The 27,585-nt window shown below is 44.6% G+C and overlaps 2 protein-coding genes and 1 pseudogene across 2 annotated transcripts; 2 read left to right on the top strand and 1 right to left on the bottom strand.

The window, feature by feature from the left end:
- Positions 1-2,237: 2,237 nt before the first annotated feature.
- On the top strand, positions 2,238-4,159 carry LOC130473243 (transmembrane protein 205-like; annotated as a pseudogene).
- Positions 4,160-5,460: 1,301 nt separating this feature from the next.
- Positions 5,461-22,095, bottom strand: TTC4 (tetratricopeptide repeat domain 4). The gene is made up of 10 exons (XM_056844966.1): positions 21,988-22,095; positions 13,650-13,767; positions 13,249-13,410; positions 10,894-10,971; positions 10,013-10,137; positions 9,783-9,869; positions 9,470-9,684; positions 8,363-8,444; positions 6,237-6,319; positions 5,461-5,573 (listed from the first exon to the last, which is right to left on the bottom strand). The coding sequence occupies exons 1-10, from the start codon at positions 22,093-22,095 to the stop codon at positions 5,471-5,473; spliced, it is 1,161 nt and encodes a 386-aa protein (XP_056700944.1). The 3' UTR covers positions 5,461-5,470.
- Positions 22,096-24,755: 2,660 nt separating this feature from the next.
- On the top strand, positions 24,756-26,198 carry PARS2 (prolyl-tRNA synthetase 2, mitochondrial). The gene has a single exon (XM_056844540.1). The coding sequence runs from the start codon at positions 24,767-24,769 to the stop codon at positions 26,189-26,191; it is 1,425 nt and encodes a 474-aa protein (XP_056700518.1). The 5' UTR covers positions 24,756-24,766; the 3' UTR covers positions 26,192-26,198.
- The last annotated feature ends 1,387 nt before the right edge of the window (positions 26,199-27,585 follow it).

Raw genomic sequence — 27,585 nt, 5'->3', positions numbered from 1 at the left:
TAGATTGTTGCCTTAGAAAAGTTTCTGATATTCTCAGGCAGGGGAAGTTTGCCTTGTATTTGGCTTGTCAGCCTGCCAGCAATAGGCATCCTTCAAAAGTGACTTCTAGATTATGTGCCCATTGACTGCCATAAATGGTCTTTTAAGTGATGATAAAGGTTAATTTCTGAAAAGATGTGGTGAATCATTCCTCTGGTAGTCAACTGCTAACAGTGGTGATGTTTGACTCATTGCTGCTTGAGTAGGAACAGCTTTTTGTGCTAAATGGAGCCAATTCATACCTTGCTTTGAGATACTGTTTTCCAATTACAAGATGTCTATTGACTCCCATTTGGATGAGTACTTTTGCAAACAGGGCCTTATTAAGTTTAAATATTTGCAGAGGATAACAGAGCTGTTCATAAAACATCCGCCACCGGCTGAAATCCTTTCTAGCCTGGTAATGGGCTTCTGGCTCTTAGGTATGCATTAGAATGAATAAATTCGACAGATTAAGAGAAACTGTAGCCTCTTGATCCTTAAGTGGCTTTTGAATCAAGAGGTTTGACATATTGATCATAAAGAGCTGGCATAATTGTTATGAATTTGAATAACTGTTCTTGAGTGTAATCGGATTGATTCTTGGGTGAGAAATAAAATTAAAATGGTTATAGTTAAGCCTATGACATTACAATTTTTTTTTTTTACTTTTAAGCCTTATATACAGGATACATGTCCTGATTTTGCTGTGAAATAAACAAGAGTTAACTCCCCCCACAAACTGACTATAAATCTAGATAGCTACCTTCTATTCATTGTGTCCATTGCTTTAATTTGTGACTAACCACATCTGACAGTTGCAATTGCTGGTGACTTCAAATACTAGGCTAGTGCAGTCTTCGCTGCAGTTCCTGTTTGTTGCACAGGGGCCTGCTGGGGCTTTGGGAAGGCAGAGAATGGGAGTTGTCTGTCCGGGTAGTATGGAAGTCTTCTCTAGAGTTATGCTGCAAACTGACATTAAGAGCCACACAGCTAACTATAGCTCCCAAGTAGTTTATATGCCCCTCTAATGTGAAGCCTTCATGATTATACTGGCACAGCCCCCCCCCCCCACTTATAATTAGTGATCACGTAAGTCATGGAGGCAGGCAAAGAAAACTTGCATACAGTGAGTTCTTGTATATGAATTTTCTTACATTTCCCACTCTGAACTTTCTTCCTAGAAGCTCCAGTGTTGTGCTTAGAATTCTGATTGGTTCCAGATTTCTACAATCCAAATCCTATTGGACTGTCTCTTGGACATCCCATCCTCTTGATTATAATGACTTACTTACTCGGTGTAATCTGCCTCGATTCCCAGTGAAGTCCTGGTAGCTTGCATGGAGAGCTGCCCCGCTTTGGTTTAACAAAAGCAGTCTAAAAAGCCTTGTGATTAATCTTGTGCAAGTAGCTCAGTAATATAGCGCATGAATCAAGCCTCAGGTTTCCACCAGTTATTTGGATGGGAATTTTTGGGTCTTATGCCTGCAGGCTGTTACAGTAGGCTATAGTTTTCCAGTGCCATATTTTTGCAGGGATCTTGTTACACAAACTGGTGTTTGGTTTCTGAAAATGAAATAGGTGCTCTGTTTATCTCCATAACAGATGCAGCCCTACTTGCCCCATCTTAAGAGGTGGATAGAGGTCATTCAGCAGTGGCAAAAATCAACTTGAAGTAACATAGCAATTTCCCTCCATTGTAATATGAGGGTCATGGGGTAAATGTTTAAAAAATGCATGTACCCAATTATGCAACCCACATTCCAGGCAATCAGTGTGGTTAATGTCTCATTTAAGCTAATGGTTCCAGATGTTGTCTTAAGCCTCTTAAAAAAAATCTGGCTTTATGGCGAGTTGACCTAATCATCTTCCTAGAAGGTTTATGACTGTCTGCGGATAGATCAGCAGAGATTTCTTTTAGGAGCCCTGAGACTGAACTTTGCTAAGGACTATTAGCTGTCTGTTTTAATTTAATTCCCTCAAAACATCCAGGAAGGGATTTGCAGATCCTTGGACACTAATTCCTCTAAGAAAAGTATGTTGCCGGTATTCCTTTTATAATACTGGATGGACCCCCCCCCCAGCATAAAATATAATTTAAAGCTAAAATAACTTTCTTGCGCCTTTTTAGTGTAAATAAACTGGTGGAGTAACAGAACCAGGGTGAAGCTGGGCCAAGGAGCCTGTGAACTGCAAGAGGCCACCTGCCCTGAAGACGCATGCCCATGGATGACAATCCCTCAGCCAGAGGAAAGTGCTTCATTTTGTTTTTCCTTTCAACTTGCTAGAGAATGCAGATCTAGGTCACTTTTATATCTAGTGGGTTGGACTCCATTCTTACTCCCTTCCCCATGCCCTCATGTAGAAACTCAGAGGCAAAACTGATTAAAGGGGTTTCTCAGAATAGTTCGTCAAGATGTCCAACCTGCTTGGCGAAATGGAGTTGCTGTGAATATGGGACTGGCTGTGGAATATACATTGAATTCAGAATACTGAGGATGGCAATACTGGGGGAAGAGCTGAATACACAGGATTGATGAAGTTAGCATGGAGGGTCTAGATTTCTGGATAGCAAGAGAGTTCAGATAGGTCTGAACATGTGAAGGTGAAAATATTGTACAGCAATCCCTTGTGTACCTCATAGACGATAACCCAAGAAAGCTATTTCTGCAATAAAGTTAGAGACAAATGAGAGAAACCCTGCATATATTAGCTTGTTGCATATCCAAGATCAATTTTTAAATTTTTATGTTGTTTTTGGCATGGACAAAGAAAGGGTGGGTATATAATCATTACCTTTTATTATGGTTTCCCTTTCAGGCTTTGTGATGGGCAGCAATCTTTCATAACATGTTTGGCTTCATTCAGTTGCCTCTTCCCATATTACTTCCACATTGGTTCTGCTTGTGCTTTCATCAATCTGACTATATTTGCTTTGTGTCACTCCAGCAAGCTGCTTAATGAAGAAACCATGCAGGTAGCAAGTTCCTTGTTAAAGTGTTCAGCCCTAACCACATAGTGAGCACATTGATTCATCTGCCATAACACATTGTTACTCTTGCTCTGCTAGTATCTATGCCCTAACTGATGGCAGCAAAGGTTTGGTGGCTTCTTTTGCTATGGCATGGAGCACTTGACTCTAATCTGTGTTAATCCTGATTGAAATCACAATTATAGGGGCCATCCATTCACTCAGGGATCCCAAACGTTTGAAACAGGATAGTGGCTTCCTCAAAATAGGTGCCTCAAAATGTTGGGAGGTTCCAAAGCAAGTGCCCTCCTCCTCTGGAAGCCACTGTTTTTGGGTGGATACTTCCTGCAGCCACAAAGGTGACCCCTCCTGGGTTCTTCTGAAGCACCTCATGTTCCAAGGAAGTGGAAGAAAGCCAGGGTTTGCTTTTTGTTTCCGGGAGAGATGCTGTTTGGTTTCACTTTCCAAATAAAGGGGTTGGTATTGCTTCCCATGCAGCAACAGGGAGTGGTTGCCAGGCCCAGAGACAAAAAGTTTGTGTTTATGTGCAAACCCAGGATACATGCTTGTCCTAGATGAGCTGGGCTGCTTATAGGTTAAGTCAGCCTGGGGTGTTTTCTTCTGTTCTTTATTCCCGAAATACAAGAAGTAAGTAGGCACCAGGAAACTCGTCAGTGGGTGCCATGTTGAGGAATCACTGCATCAGCTTACTGTATGGCTACTTTACAATGCAGAGGGCTACGGCAGGTGCCCAGTTGCTGTTGCTAGCAATGAAGCCAAATGCTTAAAGCAAATGATTTACACTGATGAGAAAAACTTCACAATTTAACTGCATTTCCTTTCCAGATCACAGTCTTCTTCATTTGCGTCACAGTTGCTGCTCCAAAATGCTCAATGGTTTGGACAAGTGTCTCAGATGCACCTGATAGAGCAAAGCTGTGGTCTAGGAGATGTTGCGTTTGCAAATCCCTGGTACAACTGCATGAACTGGACTCTACCTACAAGGAGCCAACTCACAAACTGAAAATCTACCATGGTTTATCTTCACTCTGTAATCTGTGCTGCATTGAACGTAATGGCTCGAGTTTGTACTATATGGCTGCTCACCTTTCAACACTACAATCACATGAGCCAATAACCCAAGCAATAGCTCAAGCTCTGCTTAAGTAGGCAGTTAAGAACTGTGAAAATATGGATTACAATAATTTAATCAATGTTGTATGCTAGAAATGAAGACTCCACCCCAGAACACTCTAAGGTCACCACATTCTTTGGCATTCTGTGCCACAGAAACCTCTGAATAATCATTTTCTGGAAATCTCTCTACTGGCTGCCTTTCCAGAAAATGATTATTTAGAGGTTTCTGTGGCACCGAACAGCTCAATCACTTTACAAAGTGTTTAATTATTATTACTTGCAGATAAGGTGGGTTATTAGAGTGGAAGGTGATTGAAGCCGGTAAACTAAACTAATAGGTACATGTAAGAAATGTATTTATTTCAGAAAGCATGTTTTAAATAGGTTTTAATATACTGGATTTCATCTAATCTTTAAATGAGTGTTTATTTTCAACAAGTTAACTTAATCTCATCACAGCAAAGTCACGAAACCCACACAACTCTCAGCAATGAGTGCCACGTACCTTTTGCATAGGACAGCCACAGCTATGCTTTAATCTCCACTGCTAGGAGCAAGTAGACAATCCATTTGCTGATCTGTATGAAGCTGCTGGGTAGTAACAGCGTGGGGGGGCTTGTAAACAAGGCCCCCTCACATTTCTGACTTTCCTATCACAAAACTATTAGCTCCAGTTGTGGCTGTACTGCACTGGACAAAACTATGGCAGATGTTCCCTCAAATACATATATTTAACAACAAAAAGAAGAGTTGGTTTTTATATGCCAATTTTCTCTACTTTTTAAGGAGAATTAAACCAGCTGACAATCTCCTTCCATTCCTCTCCCCACAACAGGCACCTTGTGAGGTTGGTGGGGCTGAGAGAGCTCTAAGAGAACTGTGACTAGCCCAAGGTTACCTAGCTGGCTTCAGGTGGAGGAGTGGGGAATCAAACCCAGTTCTCCAGATTAGAGTCCACCGTTCTTAACCACTACACCATGCTGGCTTTCAAGTAGTACATATGGCTATAGAATTACTGACCAACACCTGCATTGGTCTGTAGATACAGCAAGTTGTGTACCTTGAGAGAGAACCAAATTCTTAGTCTGAAAATTGGGTTAGCACAAGTATTATATTGTAAAACGAGGAAATGTGATAAATGCCAGTTCCAGTTCTGCAGCCTTCTTAATACTCAGGCTTTCACATTCCTTCCTATGGACTGGCAGGACACGTTCTAGTCTATTGTCATTGTGGCTGTAGAAAAGTGAAGTGCACATGTACAAGATGCTCCCAGTTTAGAAAGCTAAACAGTGCTTGTCACAGTATGTGCTGTTCTTGTCCTTTAAAAAAAAAGTTCATATTCGATCACTTAAGCCAGTGAACTTTCTTCCCCGAAAAATAATTTTTAGAGAAAGGAGCAAATTTTACCAAAACCAAAAAAGTAGGAGTCCCAGCTTTCACAAAGTACCTGCAAAAAATATATGAAAAGTTACCATCTTTTCTATTGTTCATCTAAAGGTTAATTTCAATAAAGCCTTTTTATAGGTTCACTTCTTTGTGTATGGCTATTTTGTTAGACACTGATTGTAAAGTGTTTGTTATTTTTTGAAAGGAAGAAATTACTGTTGCCGCTTATGTCAGACTTGCAGCCTGGTCTGAAATCTTAGGACAGAAACCAACAATTTAATCTGAAAGTTGCAATTAATAAACCACCTCAGTAGGAAGATGAGCGCCTGGTATGAAGAATCCTGAGGATCAAATAGTACAAGCTTCCTTTTCTTTAGCTTTAGTATCTTATTTGCAACAAAAATACAATCAGCCTGCCAAAACGGGGTCTATACTTTGCATACAGTTAGGCAACTGCCACTCAAGGGCCAGCCCCACCTTGAGACAGACTGATATGGATTAACTGTTACATTTTTAAATGTTTACAAGTTTATGTATAAGAGGGCTATTGCACTCCCCATGATGTACTTATTACCAGCGGGATCTGTTGAATCCAAATGAGGGATTCCCCTTAGATAAAGCAGCCCTCTGATTAAGGAGTTTGTGAGCCCTGCTCCTTTGACACTGCACACTTTTAACTTTATTGATCAATGAGTAACATGCAGCTCCCAGCTCAGCATCTTACCTTTGGTGTTGCAATGCTTGCAACAGTGTGGATTGGGTGCATATCTGGTATATCTTGTCTCTTTCTTCATCCTCATAATAAAGCTATGCAAAGTAATGTGAGGGGGAAAAACAGATTAACATGCACCCACAACACACTTTAAGCTTGCTAAGATTTTCATCCAGGTCATGCAGTGGAACACTGCAACTTTCCTTGTTTTGGGTAGCGTGAAATTTGAAAGGTTCTTGGCTATGATTAATTAACAGCATAAGTCACTGCTGTTTGTTTTGGTTGGTTTGGGGGATCTGATACTAAACCGTTAGAATGCTGACGGTTTGTTGTAGTAATTTGATTTGACACGCTCACATATTCGCTTGGGAGACGGACAGCCCCCAATATAACTAACATTTTAAAAGATTTTCCAGACTTAGCTCTGTTTAAAAGAATTATCTGTGTTGAACAGCAAGTCTGACACATGATGGAAATCTCTGGTGAAATGCCACTGCTAAAAATATTTTATTAAAATAGTTATACCCAACTTTTCTCCCAAATGAAAGTGGGAAACGGGACACATAATTACATAAGTGAAAGTAATAATGCAACAGAGTAACAATAAGACCAAACAAGTATAAAAACAAGCAACATAAAATCTTCATGATGATAACTGAGCCTCCAAGAACCATCTTTGCCTCCACAGATGCCAAACATACATGCCTCTCTGGAAGCCCTGAAATCTCTCTTGTTCAGTTTTATGGGCTGCTTAGAAACAGATTGGGATCCTTGCTTATTAGCTCCAAGAAGCAATTATATTTCCCAAGGGCTACTACTGAGAAGGTTCTCACACAAGCAGTAGCCAAGTACAGAATGGTGGGAGATGGGACAGAGAGCAGGAGGCGCCCAGAAGAATAGAGCTATGGTATGGATTCGTATAGGGAAAGATGATTCTTCAAGTATGCTGACTCTTGAAACTGGACTGTTGCATGCTGAACCAAGTGAAGTTTTAGGTTTTCAAACTAGGCTCCATGTAGAGCAAATCACAGTAATCAGTGCAGCCAGGTCAGCTGACTTAAGGCGGCAGGGGGTAACTTCTGAGATACATACAGAGTTGGAAAAAAGTATTTTTTCTGATAAAGCAAGCCTCAGTCCATCAAGCATGGGAATAGCAATACCATCCAAACCACCAGCCTTGCCTACCAGCATATCCAGAGAACAAGTGGCGCACTGCATCCTCTGGGCATGCCTCTTACCTACTAATAGGTAATGTTCTAATATGAAATGTTTTCAACAGACAATTCTTGCTTCTTCCTCTTTTACTCAATGACAACGAAAGCCTTGGAACTATTTTACAAAAAGACCCAGACACATTTTACAAGGAGCTCTACCAAATGCTGTTATTAAAGCTGTATCACAGCCAAACATCAGAAGCATTCCTGGAATTCTCTCCAGAGTAGCTCCTTCCAAGGCTGAAACTTTTGATATATAGGAAATACAGTGATAACAAAGTGGAAGTTTCCTAGCAAGATCTTAGCACTTGATTGGATGTGGCAGTTATTCACACCACGACACTGTCCTTGCAACCTTGATCATAAAGTTCATATCACTGGTATTTTAAAAAAGTAAAGTGCCATTAATGGCCCTGGCATAGTATAAACACAGAATTTAAGACACATCCTTTCCTGGAAAAGGCTTGATCCACCAAGGCAAAGGAGAAGGGAAGCAGAGAAAGGGGAGCACAAGACAAGGCAAAAGTTGAACTCACATTTCTAACAAGAGAACTCCAACCTCCATGATAAACTAAGGTGTCCTTTTAATAATAAAATAAGGGTATTTTAAAAACTAAGGGTACTTTCTAAATCAGCCTGACTTAGATGGCCCAGGCTAGCCCGATCTCATCAGATCTTGGAAGCTAAGCAGGGTTGATCCTGGTTAGTATTTGGATGAGAGACCACCAAGAAATTCCATGGTCACTATGCAGAGGAATGCAAAGGCAAACCACCTCTGTTAGTCTCTTGCCTTGAAAACACCATAAGGGGTCGCCATAAGTCGGTTGCTACTTGATGTCATTTCACACACACTCACTTTCTAAATAATTTCTTTTCAAACACCAGACAGATAAACGCCAATTTCAAACAGATGCAATTTCCTACCTCTAATTCACTAGGATAATATTTTCTTTCTGTATCCCAGGGAGGTAGCTCTTCAAACATGACCATTAAATGTTCAATAAATCTGAAAGAGATGGCACGTTACTCTGCTATAGCCACATCCTAACCCACCATTAGTATTTTGTTAATATTTTAGCAAGCACAAAATGCAAGACATACCACTGTAAATGTTCAAATCAACCTAACTTATAAAAACCAACATGATATTTATATTCTGGAATTCTTAAATAGACATATTCAGGGTAAGATTATAAAGCCATTCTCCTTTAGTTGAGATTAAGTAATCTTAAATAACAGCTTTCCCATTGCACTGTCTCCATAGTTACTATTGTAGATAAGAATCACACCATGTGTTTACATACTGAACTACTGGAACGCCCTTCAACTACCCAGGGCAAAATGCTCAGTTAAGATGGGAGATCATATTTAGGTCCTAATTAACATATCCTGGTCCTCCTCTCATGCACACCCCACTAATCATATCTCCTGATCTCCTGCTGTACTGCAATATTATTCCCACTCATCAGCCCATGCCAGCTTGTAGAATAACTAGCAAAACCCCAAGCTTCACACTGCTTATTGCACCACAAAGTCCAATTCTCCATGGAGACATCATGTACACCTGGCCAGATGTTAAACTAAGGGGGAAGAATTCCACACCAGAGGAACAGAATCCCTGGTTTCAGCCTCCAGCCCTGACTCAGTGGTGGCACTAGCGCTACAAGGTGTACCAGAATGGAAATGTTTAAAACATTTTTATGCTGCCTTTCCACTCGATCAGCGTCCACAAGGCAGTGTACATAAAAACAATAAACATTCAAGCAATTAAAATACAGTTAAAATTATAAAATAACAAACAACTGAACAGTGCTCTGCCGGGGCAATCTGCTGTACTGGGCTATTCCCTCAGGCTAGGGGTAGATTCTCCCTCACAGCAGATGGTGGCCAGTGTTTCTAGCCATACAGAGGCATCCCATTTCCCATCACAGCCTCTGTAGCCACAAGCAATTCTGGGAAAGGAAAACATGTCCTAAGTCACCCCTTTGATGAGGTCTGGCAGAGGATCATTTTTAAAACAGACAAACAAACCTGGATTCCTCATGAAAAGCAGAGATTAAATCACTTTGGCCATGTTCAGGATACAAGAACAACACTGGCCAGGAAAGGCTGCCATTTTCATCTAGACAGACCCTGGCACCAGTTTCACTCTGGGAGCTAAATTCATCTAAAGACATCTCAGCCAGGTTTGCTGATATTAAGTTGTCCTCCTTAGAAGATACTGGCAACAATTTGATATTGCGATCCTGCATCAGAAGAATGAAAGAGGGGAAAACACATACATTTTCATGCATATAAAGGGGCACCAATTTCCAAAAGGTATTTTTTTAGAACATAAAGCTACCTTGATAGCTTTGAATACAGCATCTTTCTGAGCCTGTTCCTTCTTCTCCTGCAATCTGGCTTTTCGCAGATCTCTCTCTTCAGTACGCTGCAAGACCAGCAAAGCTACATTAGAACTGTGAAAAGTCAATGATCCCACCCCAGGCCTGGTCTCAAAAGCATTCCTGAGAGATGGGGTGCAAATATTTTACAAGAAACAGATCTACAGTGGTGTTCCACCCCTCTTCTAACCTTTAGTCGGTCAGCTTTAGCTCTTGTTTCTAGGAGTTTCTTTTCTTTTGGATCTATTCTCAGCCCCTCCTCGCACCATGACACGGCTTCAGAAAAATGCTTGAGTTCCAAATGGCAAAGGACTCCTGGGAAAGTAACGGGATAAAAACCTCTAGCACATGGCAGAATATGCACATATCAGCAAGATACAATGCATGGGTGTAAATTGTCACTTTTCCAGTAAGAGAAGTAGTTGGTTTCCTCCCCCCCACCACTAGCTTCTTTAGGCACCTGAAAAGGCTATATCAGGCATCAGGGACCTTCATGGCCAAAAACACACACATCTGGGATGAAGGAGAGCTGCAGTGAGGAGGGGAATTGGGGGAGGCTGCCCCTTCTTCTTATACCCAATGTACTTATTTAGGCTTATTGAAGAGGCAAGCAATGGTCAGTTCATTTATGCTGGTCAATATCTTAAGGATCTAAGTTCAATACCAGGAAATGGGTCAGTGAACACAGAGACAGTGCGGACAGCTCGCTTTTGTCACTGACCTAAAGTAACATCCCTGCAAGGTTTTCATGCTTCTGCTTTAGTCTACTTTCTGTTCACCAAAGGTAGGCACTACTTCTCAGCATGTATTAAATTATTTATTTGTTTCCCTTATTTATAGCCTGCCTTTCTCACTGAGACTCAAGGTGGATTACAGAGTATGGACTATGTCATATCATTTTGAAAGTTCCTCTTCTGAAAAGCTTCCCTTGACACCCACCATTTTTGCACTGTTAAGCAAAGTAAACAATGTTTCTTGCTGCTACTGCTTTAAGCAGCACCACAATTTCCGTAACTACTTAGAGGGCACCATTTACCGATTATCACCATTGGACCTGGCAGGCTGTCTCACCTCTAATTATTGCTTTGAGGTGGTTGGGCTTGAGCTTTCTAGCTGCAATAGCATCACTGAGAGCCGAACGATAGTTGCCTAAACAAAACACAACGAGAAAACATGGATCATTACACTGCCAACGTTGTTTACCTGGATTTCAGTAAAGCTTCTGACACGGTTCCCCATGATGTTCTCATGGGTTAACTGGAGCACTGCAGACTGGACTCTATGATAGTTAGGTGGATAGGGAACTGGTTGGAGAACCGCACCCAAAGAGTAGTTGCCAATGACATTTCATCTGATTAGAGGGAGACGTCTAGTGGGGTGCCACAGGGCTCGGTTCTGGGCCTGGTACTTTTCAATATTTTTATAAATGATATGGATGAGGGGATGGAGGAACTATACATCAAATTTACAGATGACACCAAATGGGGAGGAATAGCAAACACCCTGGAAAATAGAGACAGAATCCTACGAGATCTGAACATTCTGGAAAAGTAGGCGGATGTAAACAAGATGCAATTCAACAAGGATAAGTGCAGAGTTCTACATATAGGTAACAAAAATGAGAAGCATATATACTGGATGGGGGATACGCTTCTGGGTAACAGGGTGTGTGAACAAAAATCTTGGGGTATGGATGGACTGTAAGTTAAATATGAGCAGTGGCAAAAAAAGGCTAATGCAGTCTTGGGGGGTTCAAGAGGCATAACATCCAAATCGCAAGATGTCATAGTCCTGCTGTGCACCTAATTGGTTAGGCAGCACCTGGAGTACTGTGCAAAAAGGATATGGACTGAATGGAGCAGGTGCAAAGGAGAGTGATGATGATGATCAGGGGCCTGGAGACTAAGCCCTATCAGGAAAGGCTTAGGGTCTTGGGAATGTTTAGTCTGGAGAAGAGGAGGTTGAGGCGGGACATGATCGCTCTCTTTATTTGAAAGGCTGTCACTTAGAGGAAGCTAGGGAGCTGTTCTTGTTGGCAGCAGATAGGACTCACAATAACAGGTATATATTAAGGGCAGAAAGGTATCCGCTGGATATTAGGATTTTTTTTTTACAGTAAATGGAATCAGCTACCTAGGGAGATGGTGAGCTCCCCGTCACTGGCACTCTTCAAGCAGTGGCGGGACAAACCCTTGTCAGGGATGCTTTAGGCTGATCCTACATTGAGCAGGGGGTGGTCTGTAGGGCATGTAGGTCTGTACAGCCCCTTCCAACTCTATGATCATATGATTTAAAAAAATTCTACTTATACAGGGTGTCCTGGAAAGGTTATTTCCTAAGAAAAATGAGACCACACTACTGCAAGACAGCGAGGGGTCAAATGTTCGGCAACAGTAATTTAATTAAACATAGCAATAAAAAGGGAAGGTAAAACTACAAGCATAATATGGAATTCACCAAACTACCTATTATTTCTATACTACTAAAACTACCTGCAATATTTTGTAATATTTTTGTATTTTTAAATTATCTGTGATACTGTTGCAAATGTTTCATGCATAATCTGGCTTCTTTCCAGACAGTTAAAGGTTATGTATCCCTTTGAAAACAGATCAACAACATTCCCTTATTTTAGTTATCTATATTACCTGCTTTAAAAAATCTCTGCCTGCATATACAAGACTGAATTCTGGCCCTTGGAACACATTAGAAAATAGCTGATGATAGACACATGTAAGCGTAGACACATGAAAACTTTGCCAGTTTGCTTCAGTGTCCCATTTGTGACACAGTTGTCTCTATGTTATAACAGGCTTCTGGCTCTTGGACCACTGTATGGACAGTAGAGGTAGCCCCAGACAACACAAAAGTTGAGCATTTTGCTATTTTTTTGTGTATTTTAGATTTAATTTTTTTAAATAACATTTTTAATTAAAATGTGTACTCAATTTTTAATGGGATATGTTTAGTAAATACAGTGATTAAATGGATAATACCACCAGATTTCTTATCCCTATTAGTCCCATTTTTCAGACAAAAGATTTGATTGTACAGTTCTCTTGATGAGTCCTTGATTAGACAAAGGACACTTTCACACAGCCCAAATAATGAACTTTCAATCCACTTTCAATGCACTTTGAAGGTGGATTTTACTGTGTGAACTGGCAAAATCCACTTGCAAATGATCGTTAAGGTGCAGTGAAAGTGGACTGAAAGTGCATTATTTGGGCTATGTGAAAGCGCCCAAACTGTTGGATGCACACCTGCTTTTTAATATTGATCTCTTAAGATATGGATACTTAGCAGCTCTTGCTTGTTTTAAAAGCATTTCAAAATAAGTCTGTGTTCACTAAAACATGTAGGAGTAGAACTCGGATATATATTTTTTGGCTACATATGAGGACAACATTTAATACAGTACATTACCCAAATAAAACTGGGCAGCAGCTCTGTTAGTATGAAGCACTGCATTCAATTCTTGGTCACTACATTTCTTGTTTAGTCCTTCTGTATATGATATCACAGCCTTCTTGTAATCCTTTTCCTTGAAGTAATTATTGCCCTCATTCTTATAGGTCTTTGCTTGCTCTAGCCAAAAAGAGAGAAAGAAACATCACAGATTTCAGAAAGGCACAATCACTGGACAGTTCCTCTACCCACCTACTTCAGTACTTGTAAAAGTAAGTGACAACCAAAATGAAGATGCCCAGTTACCCACAACAGTCAAACAGAAATGCATTCAGATTCTTTGAAAAAGTACTGAAGAACATTAAAAATTGTATCCACTGTTTACATTTAGAACATGAAAGCAAAACTATAAAAGGTACCTTCAAGAGTTTGCTCTTCATCAAAAATGATAGACTGAAGGCAAGCCAGGTCAGGATTCTGCTTAGGATCTATTTCAGAAGGAGCTTTCTTCATGAACACTGGAATCTTGTCAAATTCCTGCCAATAGGGAAAATGTAAAATAAGATAATAATGCTGCAATTGTTCACAAATGTAAGCTCCTGACCCTTCGAACCAGAAATCACCACAGAGTCATATAGAATCCAAGCAGATGGCTTTTACTGGTCAAAAAGGCAATACAGTGCATACAGGGAACTATGGCAGCTATGAGAGTCTCACTAGCTGAACGATAATATAAAGCAGTAAATGGCGGGAGATTACAAAGCATCAGCAACACATAAACAGAGTACACTTTCCCAGGAGTAGCATTCCCAGGCCTTGGTATGTGTGGTCGACCTTGAGGCTAGACAGTACAGCACAGACACAGAAACAATACTGAAACCGAGATAGCAGCCTGACATCCTGCTCCCCTTAAGGCCCCCTCCCAGTCTGTAAGGGGGCTGGTCTTGCCGGGTAGGCAGTGTGAAAGGTATTGACGAGTTTGGGGGCGGAGACATCTCGTGCGCGAACCCATTCGTCGTAGGCAGGGGGGAAGTGTTTCCAACGGACTAAGTACTGTAGGTTTCCATGGTGAATACGAGAGTCAAGGATTTTGGAGACCTCGAAGTGCTCCTCCCCCCCCCACCATAATGGGCTGCTCGGGAGGCGGATCGGGATGCCACTGTGGAGAAGCAGTATGGGGCTTCAGGAGGCTAATGTGGAAAACGGGATGCACACGCCTCAGGCTTTTGGGGAGAGCTAGCTCCACTGTGACAGGATTTATGATCCGTGTGATGGGGAATGGGCCAATGAATTTAGCATTGAGCTTAGGGCACGGACGGGTGGAACGTAGATTTTTAGTGGAAAGGTAGACCATTTTACCCACTCGCAGGTCACCCCCGGGGGAACGATGTTTGTCGGCTTGTGCTTTGTATTTGCGCTTGGCTCGATCGAGATTGCTAACGAGCCAGGGCCAGGTGGTACGGAGGGTGTGTGCCCAGGAGGCAACGTCAGGGTCTCCCTCCCCCTCCCCATTATTTCCGGGAGTAACAGGACTAAAATCCTGTCCATACACTGCATAGAATGGGCTAAAACCTGTAGATTGATGTACAGCATTATTGTAGGCATATTCTGCAAAAGGTAATAGTTCCACCCAGTTATCTTGGTGGTAGTTGACATAACAGCGTAAATAACATTCAAATACAGCATTAACACGTTCAGTTTGACCATCTGTTTGAGGATGGTATGCAGTAGACAATCCCTGTTCTACCCCCACCAACTTGAGAAATGCTTTCCAAAACTTAGAAACAAAACCACTGCCGCGGTCACAGATTATTTTGCGCGGAAACGAATGTAACCTGAAGATATGTGTCACGAAGAGGCGGGCCAGTTTTTGAGCAGAGGGGATCCCTGCGCATGGGACTAAATGGATTTGTTTGGAAAACAAATCAGTAACAACCCATAAGACAGTTTTTCCCCCGCTGAGAGGGAGATCAGTCATAAAGTCCATAGCAATCACTTCCCATGGTCTGTTGGGTATTTCCAGAGGTTGCAGTAGACCTGGGGGTTTGCCCTGTGATCGTTTCATTGTGGCGCAAACAGGACAGCTGCGAATAAAAGAATCAACATCGGACCGCATTCCCCCCCACCAAAATTGTCTGCGCAATAAGTGGAGAGTCTTTAGGAATCCAAAGTGTCCAGCTGTTTTTACTCCATGAGCTAAGTGCAAAACGTCTTTTCGGAGTGCTTTGGGTACATATAATTTTGAGTCTTTGTACCAAGAGCCCCCCTGTTCTATTACACCAGGGGGTAGGGAGTGATTAGATCGTTCTAAAAGGCAGTGGTCCCGAAGGGTATTCAACAAGGATTCGGAGATGGGAACCTTGGCGGGTACCCCCTCCCCCGCTACAGTGGTCTTAGGAACTGTTATGGGGGTAGTGCTTACGTGCGGTGGTGCGCAGATTGCAGGCGGCAGGGCAGCCGGTGGGGTTGGAGGGGTGGAATCGGTTCATTGGTGTTGTGGGGGCGGCTGGGTAGCTGATCGGGTTGGAGGAGCTGGAGAGCTGGATCTGGGGTGCTGTTGCTGAGATCGAGTTTGTACGGCCAGTACAGGAAGGGCTCCCCTTTGCGTAGGGGTGAACAGAGAGTCGGTTGGCCTCTCAAGTTTTATCGGGTATTGCGGCAACCGGGAGAGGGCATCTGCGAGAACGTTTTGTTTCCCAGGAACATGCTTTAGGACGAAACGAAACTGAGCGAAGAATTCCGCCCAACGTTGTTGTTTCGCTGATAGTTTATGGGACCCCGTGAGGGCAGCTAGATTCTTGTGATCGGTCCAAACCTCGAAGGGGATTTTGGACCCTTCTAAGAATTGTCTCCATAGAGTCAATGCATGGTGAACGGCCGCTGCCTCTTTCTCCCAAATGGGCCAGTTCAATTGTGCGTGCGCAAATTTTCTCGAAAAGTACGCGCAAGGATGAAGGAGACCATCCGGACCTTTCTGGAGGAGGGCCCCTCCCATAGCTACATCGGAGGCATCGACTTGCACAATAAACATTTGGTTTGGGTCCGGGTGCTGTAGTACGGGTTCGGATGTGAAGAGGCGTTTGAGGGCTACAAACGCGGCTTGGCATTGATCAGTCCACAGGATTTTTGCGGAGGGTGAGGTAGCCGCGTTTGCTTTCCCTTTGGTTTTTAGGAGATCAGTGATGGGTAGGGCCACTTGGGCGAAGTTAGGGATGAACCCTCGATAAAAGTTCGCAAACCCCAGAAACTGTTGTACTTGCTTGCGGTTGGTGGGGGGAGTCCAATCGAGAACGGCTTGGACTTTGACAGGGTCCATGCGAAGACCTTGGTGGGAGATTACGTATCCTAAAAATGTGAGCTGGTTTTGATGAAACTCGCATTTAGCCAGTTTTGCAAAGAGTTGGTGGTCGCGCAGGCGCTGCAGAACCTCTCGGACCAGAATTACATGCTCTTCCATGGTTTTTGAATAAATAAGAATGTCATCTAAATAAACCACCACCCCGCGATACAGTAAGTCATGAAGGATTTCGTTGATAAGTTGCATGAAGACCCCCGGGGCCCCTTTTAACCCGAACGGCATTACGAGGAATTCATACATTCCGAAACAGCTAGAGAAGGCAGTGAGGTGCTCATCCCCTTCTCGGATGCGGACTCGGTAGTAAGCTTCTACCAAGTCTAACTTGGAGAATACCCGGCCCTCCTGTAACTGTCCCAAAATATCAGAAATTAATGGGATAGGATAGGCGTTGGTTTGGGTAATCGCATTGAGTTTTCTGAAGTCAATGCATAGACGAAGGTCGCCCTCCTTCTTTCGGACGAAAAACGCGGGGGCCGAGTTCGGGGCATTCGATGGGCGAATGAACCCTCTGGCGAGGTTTTTGTCTAGGAAGTCCCGGAGGACAGTGCGCTCGGAAGCGCTCATAGGGTAAATTTTGCTTTTGGTTAAAGTGCAGTCCACCTCAATTGCACAGTCCGAGATCCGGTGGGGGGGCAAGGCATCACATTCTTTAAGGTCGAAGACATCCGCAAAGTCCCGATATACGTTAGGTAGGATTGGAGGTGCTGGGACCACGGAGGTTAATGCTGGGACGGGCGGATATAACAGCGCGAAGTTCTGCCGGTGTTGGTCGCACATGGGACTAGCGAAGGAGATAGTGTTTGTTTCCCAGTTAATACTGGGACAATGTCCTTTAATCCAGTTAATACCCAAGACTACTTCAAATCGGATAGGGGCTATAGTGAAGTCTATTTGCTCCCAGTGGGAGCCAATTCCCATTGCCACCCCTATGGTGCGGTGATCGACTGGACCTCCCTGGAAATGGCTCCCGTCCATTTGGGCGAATTGGACAGGGGCGGGTAAAGCCTCAGATTCGGCTTTGAGTGCAGCAAAGGTGGCTTCGCTTATGAGAGTGCGACAGCAACCGGAGTCGATGAGTGCTTTAACGGGTAGTTGGGGGCCACCGTTAAGGTGTTGTAAAACTGCATCCACGTAGACGGTGGAGTCCACTTCTTTGATCTTGGTAGGAGCATTCGGTTTAGCAGGAGGATCTGCAGAGGTCTGTGGAGACGCTCCACTCACCACAGACCGGAGCCGTTTTTTGACAAGTCGAGGGGAGATTCCAGGTTTAAGGCTGAAGAATTCCATGGGTTTTCCTCATCCGAAGAGGGAAAGTTGTCCCCCAATGGGGCACTTGTAATCCGAGACCCGGCGGGGTCGTTTGTAGTAGGCAGGGAGGCTGGGTCTCCAGCATGGAGTGCAGAGGGTGTGGGTCTTCCCGGAGCTGCGCTGCGGGTGGCCGCGGTGCCTCTGCGTGGTGGACGACCTCTGGCTCAATTATCGTGCTGGGACGAAATAATTCAGGGCGGTGCGGGCAAACAGCTGCAAAGTGGCCCATTTCTCCGCAAGTAAGACAGGCGCCTCTCTGAAATCGGGCTTCACATTCCTGAGGCGGACGTGGAGGATTTCGTGGAACGGGAGGTGGTGCCTTGGATTGGGGCTTTTGGGTGCCTTTTTCCTTGTGCTTTTGAAGGACTAGGGAAATAAAGCGTCGGCGGCTTTCCACTTCCTCGGCCAATAGAATCCAATCTTCAAGGATATCGGGATCACCCCGCATGTACGACCAGTTCAGAACATCAGGGTGTAAGGCTTCCCTGAAATGGTGAATCAAGGTGGCTTCGGGCCAACCCACAATTTTACTTGCCAGCCGTTGAAATTCATCGGCAAATTCTCGAACTGGAGCAGAGCCTTGTCTTAGTTGTAAGAGTTCCGATTTGGCTTGTTCCCCCAGAAAGGGGTCTTCAAACCTCCTTCTCAGAGCAGTCATGAAGTTGTTGAGGGAACGTATAGCACGAGAGCGGGTGTCGAACTGGAGAACCATCCAGTCAGCTGCTTTACCTGTGAGAAGGGAAGCTACATAGCGCACCCGGCTATCCTCCGTGGGGAAAAGTTGTCCTTGTTCTCGCATATAACTGTCCACTTGATGCAAGAAACAAGGCAGAGTCTCGAGAGATCCGTCGTACGTAGTTTTCAATTTGAGTTGCTTCCAAGGGCTGGGCGCAGGCTGACCCGGTTGCACGGGTGGTCCGGGTGGAGGAACAACGGGAGCTCCGGGAGGCAGGAGTGGAGCGGGCACATTAGCGGGTGGCTGGGCGGGCACCCCCTGACCTGGTATCGGAACGGGCTGAGCCTGGGCTATCAGGGTTTGCTGTAATTGCCTGTTATCCTGAAGCATACGCTCCATTAGCTCTTGGAGTTGATCAACACGGTCTGAGAGCTCTCGATTCTGGGCTCGTAAGAGGTGAACATCGTCGCTTGGGCCCCCAGTAAGATGAGGTTTACTGGTCCGGAAGCTCGTGGCCCATTGAGAGCTGTCTCCATATAGATCTTCGTCCTCAGACTCCCCTGAGTCTCGGCGTCGGTCAGCCAGGCGGCGTGCGCGTTGGGTCGTGCGCGACGGGACAAACGCCGGGGAAAAAGACAGACCTGATAGCCCCTGTACAGTGTCCTTGGGGCGAGTACCCATTTTCGCCCGATCCCTATCCCTTGCTGCTGCCGCTTTAGCTGCTTCAGCAGCTTCTTTATCTTTGGCGACCTTAGCCGCTTCGGCGGCTTCCTTATCCGCAAGAACTTTGGCGTTCTCAAGTCTCAGGGCAGCCTCCGCCGTAACGCGCGGTAAAAGTTCCGTTTCCAGGAGTGTGAGTATGGGGTCGGGTTCCCCGCCCAGCAATGGTTGTATTCGAACCGCCAGTGCGGGCGCATCGGCTCCAAAAGTCGAGGTCAAAGATTGAGCCAAGGTGGCTACCGGGGTGTCCTTTGTACATTCCACAAGGAGAAGAGCGGTGCGAATAGCGATCCGCTTGGCTTCAGCTTGACAGCTGGGCGCATCAGGTATTAGGGAAAAACCCTCTGGCGGGGCTCCTGCCATGGCGGAACTAGAGGAAAGAGTCTCTTGAGAAATTAAATTGTCCAAAAGTCCAGTTAGTACTTGTAAATCCTCAGTTGCCAACCGGGCATCGTCCAGTAATTGATCCAAGTCTTGAAGATCTAAACGAGTATCAGTATCTTCCGACGTCAACATCCAGAGAATCCCTTTTAGAGATCGCCACTGTTCCTGTACCAGTCCCCTCAAGCGGCAAACCTCTAGGGTAGTCCTAAAAAGTTCAGCGACTATGTCCTGTAACAGGGTGGGATCCTTCCGAGAGGAATCCAGGGTAGTAGGTCACTCGGAGAGCCTCCCAGCTCCCATCCAAGTGGCAGGCGAACCCCCCTGGGCTCCAGCCTGACTAGGAGTACAATGAAGAAGGTGAAAGGTGATAGCTGCCATAATGTAAGCTCCTGACCCTTCGAACCAGAAATCACCACAGAGTCATATAGAATCCAAGCAGATGGCTTTTACTGGTCAAAAAGGCAATACAGTGCATACAGGGAACTATGGCAGCTATGAGAGTCTCACTAGCTGAATGATAATATAATGGCGGGAGATTACAAAGCATCAGCAACGCATAAACAGAGTACACTTTCCCAGGAGTAGCATTCCCAGGCCTTGGTATGTGTGGTCGACCTTGAGGCTAGACAGTACAGCACAGACACAGAAACAATACTGAAACCGAGATAGCAGCCTGACAACATCCTTGTTATAACAGCCTTCAAACATGATGAGATCTATCAAATACAGGCAGCTCAAGTTAGCACAGGAAGGAAAGGATAATTAAAAACTTACAAAATATACTCCTCATTTGAATGATCAGAAGAGTTTGATTTTTCCCCTTTCACTACACTTTTGATTTTGCCCTTAGTCCTTTCTAAAGCCTTTTACTGTCAAGGCAACTAATTGCAGGATTGTTATTCCTTCTTGATATATTTTCAGTATTAGGGCCAGACAAAACCTCAGAACAAAAAATACACATTCAAGTCATATCCCTTCCATGTAAATGCAGTCCCCACCCCACACCCAGTTACCTAATTCTATGAAGTTTCTCTCTCCCTCCTTGCCTGTCTTTATTCACAGACAAATCAAGACAATCCGTAATAATTTCAAGGCAGGAGGGCTCAGCGCAAACACAGACCTCAATGCAAACCCAAAGGCAAAAGCAAGGCCCGCATTCTCGAGACCCTGCCACTTCTGTCATTATCTCACATGCAAGTTTTTGTGCTGAGCTCTGGCTGGAAACCTGTATTAACAATGTTTACATCCATATTCTCGGTAACACAACGTTGTAAGACAGATCGATATTATCATCCTATTACATGGGGGGGGAGGGCTGTAAACTGACGGCTATAAAGTTATCCAACGTTTTCATGGTACAGATCAGATGCGAACTGAGGACTTCCTGCTTCACAACTACCTACAACTCTTCCCCTCCATGTGATACTAGTCCTCATGAAGCCCCATCGCACCCGATTTCCTCAATGCAAGCTGGTCGCCCCGACTTGCTTCGGCATCTTTTTGGCCAATATAGTTCCAAGCTGCCCCCCTCACTCCACTTCCTAAATCATAAGAACATGACAAAAGACATGCTGGATCAGACCAAGGCCCATCAAGTCCAGCAGTCTGTTCACACGGTGGCCAACCAGGTGCCTCTAGCGGCCGAGCAGGTGCTGCTGCAGTCGTCTTGTTTGGGGGTTTCCTAGAGGCACCCAGTTGGCCACTGTGTGAACAGACTGCTGGTCTTGATGGGCCTTGGTCTGATCCAGCATTGGCCTTTCTTACGTTCTCTAGGAAGCCAACTGTCAGCGAGGGCACCCAGTCAGGCCCCTTCAGTTTGGGAGGAAGGTGCGAAAGCCGGAGGCACTAATACTTCCACTTCAAAGCACGCCTTCCTATTGTAAATCAACTATCTGTTCTGAAGGTGTCAATTCTGCCAGAACCCGGGCACCTCTAGAAGCTTGAAAGAACCCTGATGTTTTGCATTTCCAAGATTACGTGCAATCAATTCTAGTGTGTGTCCCCTATAAAGATAGCCTGTATTTTCCCCATCTGTATTCTAACCTTAAGTTTGTTTAGACCTACCGAACCCGTTTGCTTTCTTAATAAAACTTTAAACTCTCTGCAACGTCTGGAGCGAAGTTTACTGTTGCTGAGATGCAACGAGGTACTGAAGTCGGACACCAACAAACAAGACGACTGCAGCAGCACCATCCTGCCTTCCGTCTCTGGGGCTGCCCCTTCAAAAACTATGGAGCCCCCTCCCCTCCAGTTGTGGGGAAGCACACCAGCCCCCACAAGTCTCGCCTCCCCCCCCCCCGAGGAAACCCACCTCCTCCCAGTTCTCCGGGCTGAAGGCCCCCTCGTAGCGCTCAGGGCCCCGGAACTTATCCAGGAAGGCGTCCCAGTCGGCCTCATGGTCCCCCTCCGCCTCCGCCATCGGGGCACACGCGCTCCCGCGGCCGGCAGGAGCCAGCCCCGCCCTTCCGGAGGCGGAGCCGAGCGGGGAAGCTTCAAAACGTAACGGCAGTTGGGAACCTCTCTTCAGGCGGCCTCCTCCTCCTCCTGGGAGTGCTGCGCGCGCCCTTTGCGCGCAAAGCGAGGCCGCTGGAAACCGCACCTCGGTGATTGGCTGGCTCGTCTGCCTATGACGGGGGGCGGGAGGAGCCGGGGATTCTCCCCGCCCTCCCGGCTTTCTGGGTGCTGCGGTGTTCGGCTATAGAGCGGAAGTGGTGTCTGCGCGCGCATGCTCGCCCGCTGGGTGCTTTGGGAAAGATCTTCGGGGCGCCTGGGGCTGGGAAGTTAGCAGCGCTGGTTGGTGATCTGAAGAAGTGAGTTGTGGCTCACGGAAGCTCAGACCGTGCCAGAAAATAGTTTTGTTAGTCTTTAAGGTCCTTCTGGACTCTTTGCTCTTTTCTACCAGCGCTGGTTGGTGGCATCGCTGCAGCGGTGAGACTTGCAAGAGAGAGTCTGGTAGGTTAGAATTCGGTGGGCTTAGCTGGGCGGGACTCTGTTTTGGCCTGTTCTCTGTGTGTGTGTGTGTGTGTTAAGTGCCGTCAAGTCGCTTCCGACTCATGGCGACCCTATGAATGAAAGTCCTCCAAAAGGTCCTGTCTTTGACAGCCCTGCTCAGATCCTGCAAACTGAGGGCTGTGGCTTCCTTTATTGAGTCCATCCCTCTCTTGTTGGGTCTTCCTCTTTTCCTGCTGCCCTCAACGTTTCCTAGCATGACTGTCTTTTCCAGTGACTCTTGTCGTCTCATGATGTGACCAAAATACGACAGCCTCAGTTTAGTCATTTTAGCTTCTAGGGTCAGTTCAGGCTTGATTTGATCTATAACCCACTGATTTGTTTTTTTTTTTTTGCAGTCCACGGAATCCGTAACACTCTCCTCCAACACCACATTTCAAAGGAATCTATTTTCTTCCTATCAGCTTTCTTCACTGTCCAGCTTTCACACCCATACATAGTAATAGGGAATACGATGGCATGAATTAATCTAGCCTTGGTGGCCAGTGACACATCCTTACACTTCAAAATCTTTTTTAGCTCCTTCATGGCTGCCCTTCCCAGTCTCAGTCTCCTTCTGATTTCTTGGCCGCAGTCTCCCTTTTGGTTGATGGTGGAGCCAAGGAATACTGTTCTACACTTATACTTTAGGCTGTGGCTCAGTGGCAGAGCCTCTGCTTGGCATGCAGAAGGTCCCAGGTTCAACCCCCAGCATCTCCAATTAAAGGGACTAGGCCAGTAGGTGATGTGAAAGACCTCTCTACCTGAGATCCTCCGCTGCCGGTCTTAGACAATACTGACTTTGATGGACCAAGGGTCTGATTCAATATAAGGCAGTTTCACGTGTTCGTGTGAAACTCCCTGGAATATTTTGTGGTCACAACCTCACTGGCTACATAACCCTCTGGGTGTGTTCAGTGTTATTGACAGGTACAAATAATAATGCTTTGTTGTGCTTTCAACTGTACAAAAAGCTTCACACATTTTGTTATGAATGCTGAAAACAAGCCCTGTAAATGGATCTTTAGAAATGGGAGTTTTTCTGTGGAAAGATAAGGCACTGAAAAATTTTATACTTCAGAAAATTTTCTACCTCATATCACTGGGTGGAGTACTTTTCTTAACCTGAAGTAGGCCTTCTATCTGGGCCTTAATTTATATTTTAAATATCTTCCAAATAGCATGGAGTGATCTGACTCTCAAGATGCTCGGGTTCTGCTTCCTTTGGACTACTCACTTCCTTTTTTTTTTTGTAATTCTTTCTTTAGAAATCAAATGTGATTGTTTTGCAGCAACTTTCCATTCACATAATGGCTGAACTTAATAGCATTGTGGCCACTGTTCTCAATTGTTTTAACAATTGAGAACAATTATAACAACATCTATTGTCCAGTTCCAGCCTGTTCCCACAAAAATTACTGTGAAGATTCTCCCCATTGTCACAACTTGTGTGCTGTTGTACATGAGCACTGTGTGTACCTTTGCTGCCTGTTTATTTTGCACCCTGTTTGGAAGTTTGTAAAGCAGCTCTTAGTAGCATCTTGAAGACAGACTTGAGAAGTACATTCCCAGCTGGCCTGTGAGGTTTTTTCCTGGAGACATCTCAGTGCAATCCTTAGCAGGTCTAGGCAGAATCCTACTCATCTACTTATTGGGGCTTATCATCCAGAAATTATTCTTAAGATTATACTATCAATGCCTTACAAACTCACCAAAAGAAAATCAGCCAGAGCAGCTCTCTATTTACCCAAAAATGTGCCTGTATCTTGTGTCTTCGTGTGAATGTTCCCAAATGATGCAATATCTGCCTCTTGTACAAGATCTCTAGCTCCACTCAGGACTTAGTCCAGGGTTCACATATTTAAAAGGTTGGCTAAACCAGAGTTACACCTTCCAAGTCTTTTGAAACCAGTAGGCTTTGAAGGATTAATTCTGCTTAGTTAGTACTGTAAAAAGCACTGTTATTTTCATGAGAGCTAGGTTTTCTGGAAGAGTATCTCAGATACAGCATGCCTTAATACACCAGTTTATGTGATCTGAATGCCTTATTTGCTCTTTCCATCTGCAGATTTGAAAAAGAGGCTACTCCTGTTAGTATTGACATGGGAATACTTCTGAGAAGAGGGAGAATATTATTTTCTGGTGTAACAAACTGTATCAGTCTTTGTCGAAAGCAGCAACAGCATTGCAGGTTTTACCATGTCAAACAGAAGCGCCTATTGTTATCCCACCACTTTCTATCAATGAATCTGCGGGAGGACAGTTTGTTATCACAAGAGAGCAAGATGGGGGAAATGACATGTAAAAGTCAGAGGCTAATGTTACTAGGAGGCCTGATCTATCCTGCCAGCCCTGGTTGCTACCATTATATGCCGTATACTGTCCGAGCAATGGAGAAGCTCATCAAAGTGATAGACCGAGAAATGCAGATCATAGGGGGTCAGAAAGTGAACATGCCCACATTATGCTCAGCAAAGCTCTGGAGAGCCAGTGGAAGGTGGGAGCTGATGGGCAAAGAGCTCTTACGCCTGGCAGACAGACATGGCCAAGAATATTGTCTGGGACCTACTCATGAAGAGGCCATCACGGACCTCATAGCTTCTCAAGGCCGCTTGTCCTACAGAGAACTCCCCCTCTTGCTGTACCAGATAACAAGAAAGTTTCGAGATGAGCCAAAGCCACGCTTTGGGTTGCTGCGTGGTCGGGAGTTCTATATGAAGGACATGTACACATTTGATGCCTCTGAGGAAGCTGCCCGCCACACGTATGCTCTGGTTTGCAATGCATACTGTAATATATTCAACAGCTTGGGCCTGCGGTTTGTGAAAGTCCAAGCAGCCACAGGGAGCATTGGGGGGACAATGTCTCATGAGTTCCAGCTTCCTGCTGACATTGGTGAGGACAAGCTGATGACATGTACGAAATGTGACTTTTCAGCCAATATGGAATTGATAAACTCAGACCAGAGGTACTGTCCAGTTTGCAAAGGGGAGCTAGTTGAGACCAAAGGAATTGAAGTTGGCCATACATTCTTCTTGGGCACCAAATACTCTTCTGTTTTTAATGTGACTTTGCAGACTTCTCAGGGTAAGCCTACTCCAGCTGAAATGGGCTGCTATGGTTTAGGTGTGACTCGCATCCTGGCAGCTTCCATTGAAGTGCTTTCTACAGAGGATGCCATTCACTGGCCAAGCCTCATCACACCTTATCAAGTCTGCTTCATTCCTCCAAAGAAAGGCAGCAAGGAGGAGAAAGCGACAGAGCTCCTGGAAGAGTTGTATGACTGTGTTGCTGAGGCAATCCCTCAGCTCAAAGAGGAAATTGTGTTGGATGACCGGACTCATCTCACCATTGGTAAAAGGTTAAAAGATGCTAACAAACTTGGTTACCCCTATGTGATCATTGGTGGGAAGAAGGCTTTGGATAACCCTTCGCTGTTTGAAGTATGGAATCAGAAGACTGGTGAGACTTTGTTCCTCACCAGAGAAGCCATTATTGATTTGCTAAGTAAAGTGCCAACTTGCTAATTCTTGAATGTTTATGAATCTTGAGCTAAATGATTTTTAAATATACAAAGGAAAGTGAGGGGGTAAGGTGGGATTGCTAGTTTATAATGTCTAGACCAAGGACTAAAAAGAAAAGAGGTAATGACTGTGCCTCTGTTCCAAAGCCTCACTGACACTGTTTGACCGTTGACTTCAGCGTTGGCAGTAGCTCCCTCTGTGCCGTTGGGATGTTGTTCCAGCACTGTCGACCCCAGGTTAGCCCTTGGTTATGCACAGTAATATGCATTCTACCTGACTGTGGGCAAGTGGGATCAGGTAAATGTTAAAATACTTGGAAATAAAGTGCTTACCAAGGTCCTTTTCTCTTGAAGCAATCCTATATCCATCACTGATATGAAAGTTACATTGGAAAAGGATGAACACACACACACACACACACACACAAAGGGACAGTACTCTTTAAGTTTCTTCTAGGAGTTTCCTGGGTGGAGTAGGGATGAGATCCATATGGTCTGAGTACTTCACTGGCTTTCTCAATGTGGTGTGTCTTGAGTCTTTCTGATCTTTTGCTAGCTAAATTATATGAGTTCGAGCTACATTACTTGTATGCTATAGTGCGGTGTGTTAACTATACAAGCCTGGGGCAGGTTGACTTTTTTTAAAAAGGCTTAGCCGAAGAATATTTTTGATGAGATATTTGTACCCCAACTTTCATCTGGGTTTAAGGTAGCCAACGTATATCAAGTTGGAGTTTGTAACATTTTTATTTTAGAGAAATGGTGCATTTTTAGTTAAGCAGACCTTCAAGCTGTGCTTTTGATTTTAAAGTCAACTGGCCACTGTTGGTACTGGGTCACAGAGATGATGAACCAAATAACAAAATGGAAGGAGATGGCTTAGTCAGTCCTCTTATCAATTGTCGGAGGGAGCAAAATACATCAGTTGTTGGTCTGATAGCCTGAACTCCTACTTACCAAGAAGTCAGCTACTATCTCTCCTCTCTGCTCATCCAGTATTTTTGAATCCTGTATTGTAATCTGCCTCTTTTAACATTAACAACAACCTTGTTCGTTTATAAACATGGATCTTTAGTATAAAAGGAAAAGGCCCCTGTGCAAGCACCAGGTCATTCCTGACCCATGGGGTGACGTCACATCCCGACGTTTCCTAGGCAGACTATGTTTACGGGGTGGTTTGCCAGTGCCTTCCCCAGTCATCTTCCCTTTACCCCCAGCACTAGTTTTCAGCTTGAACTTCATTGCTGGTCCTAACCAATGCAGAAATTATCTTTCCTCTCCTGAAGCTCATGATGCATTATTGGCTGAAACTGTATCAGCAGCCAGCAGATCTCACTTGCTCCCTATTGTACCATGACTCCATAGGTCATTCCTGGTGTTACAAGTATCTTTCATGTT

The sequence above is a fragment of the Euleptes europaea genome, chromosome 2 (genome assembly GCF_029931775.1).
Source record: "Euleptes europaea isolate rEulEur1 chromosome 2, rEulEur1.hap1, whole genome shotgun sequence".
In the NCBI taxonomy this organism is placed as follows: Eukaryota; Metazoa; Chordata; class Lepidosauria; order Squamata; family Sphaerodactylidae; genus Euleptes; species Euleptes europaea.
This window is presented reverse-complemented; position numbering and strand designations above follow the sequence as displayed.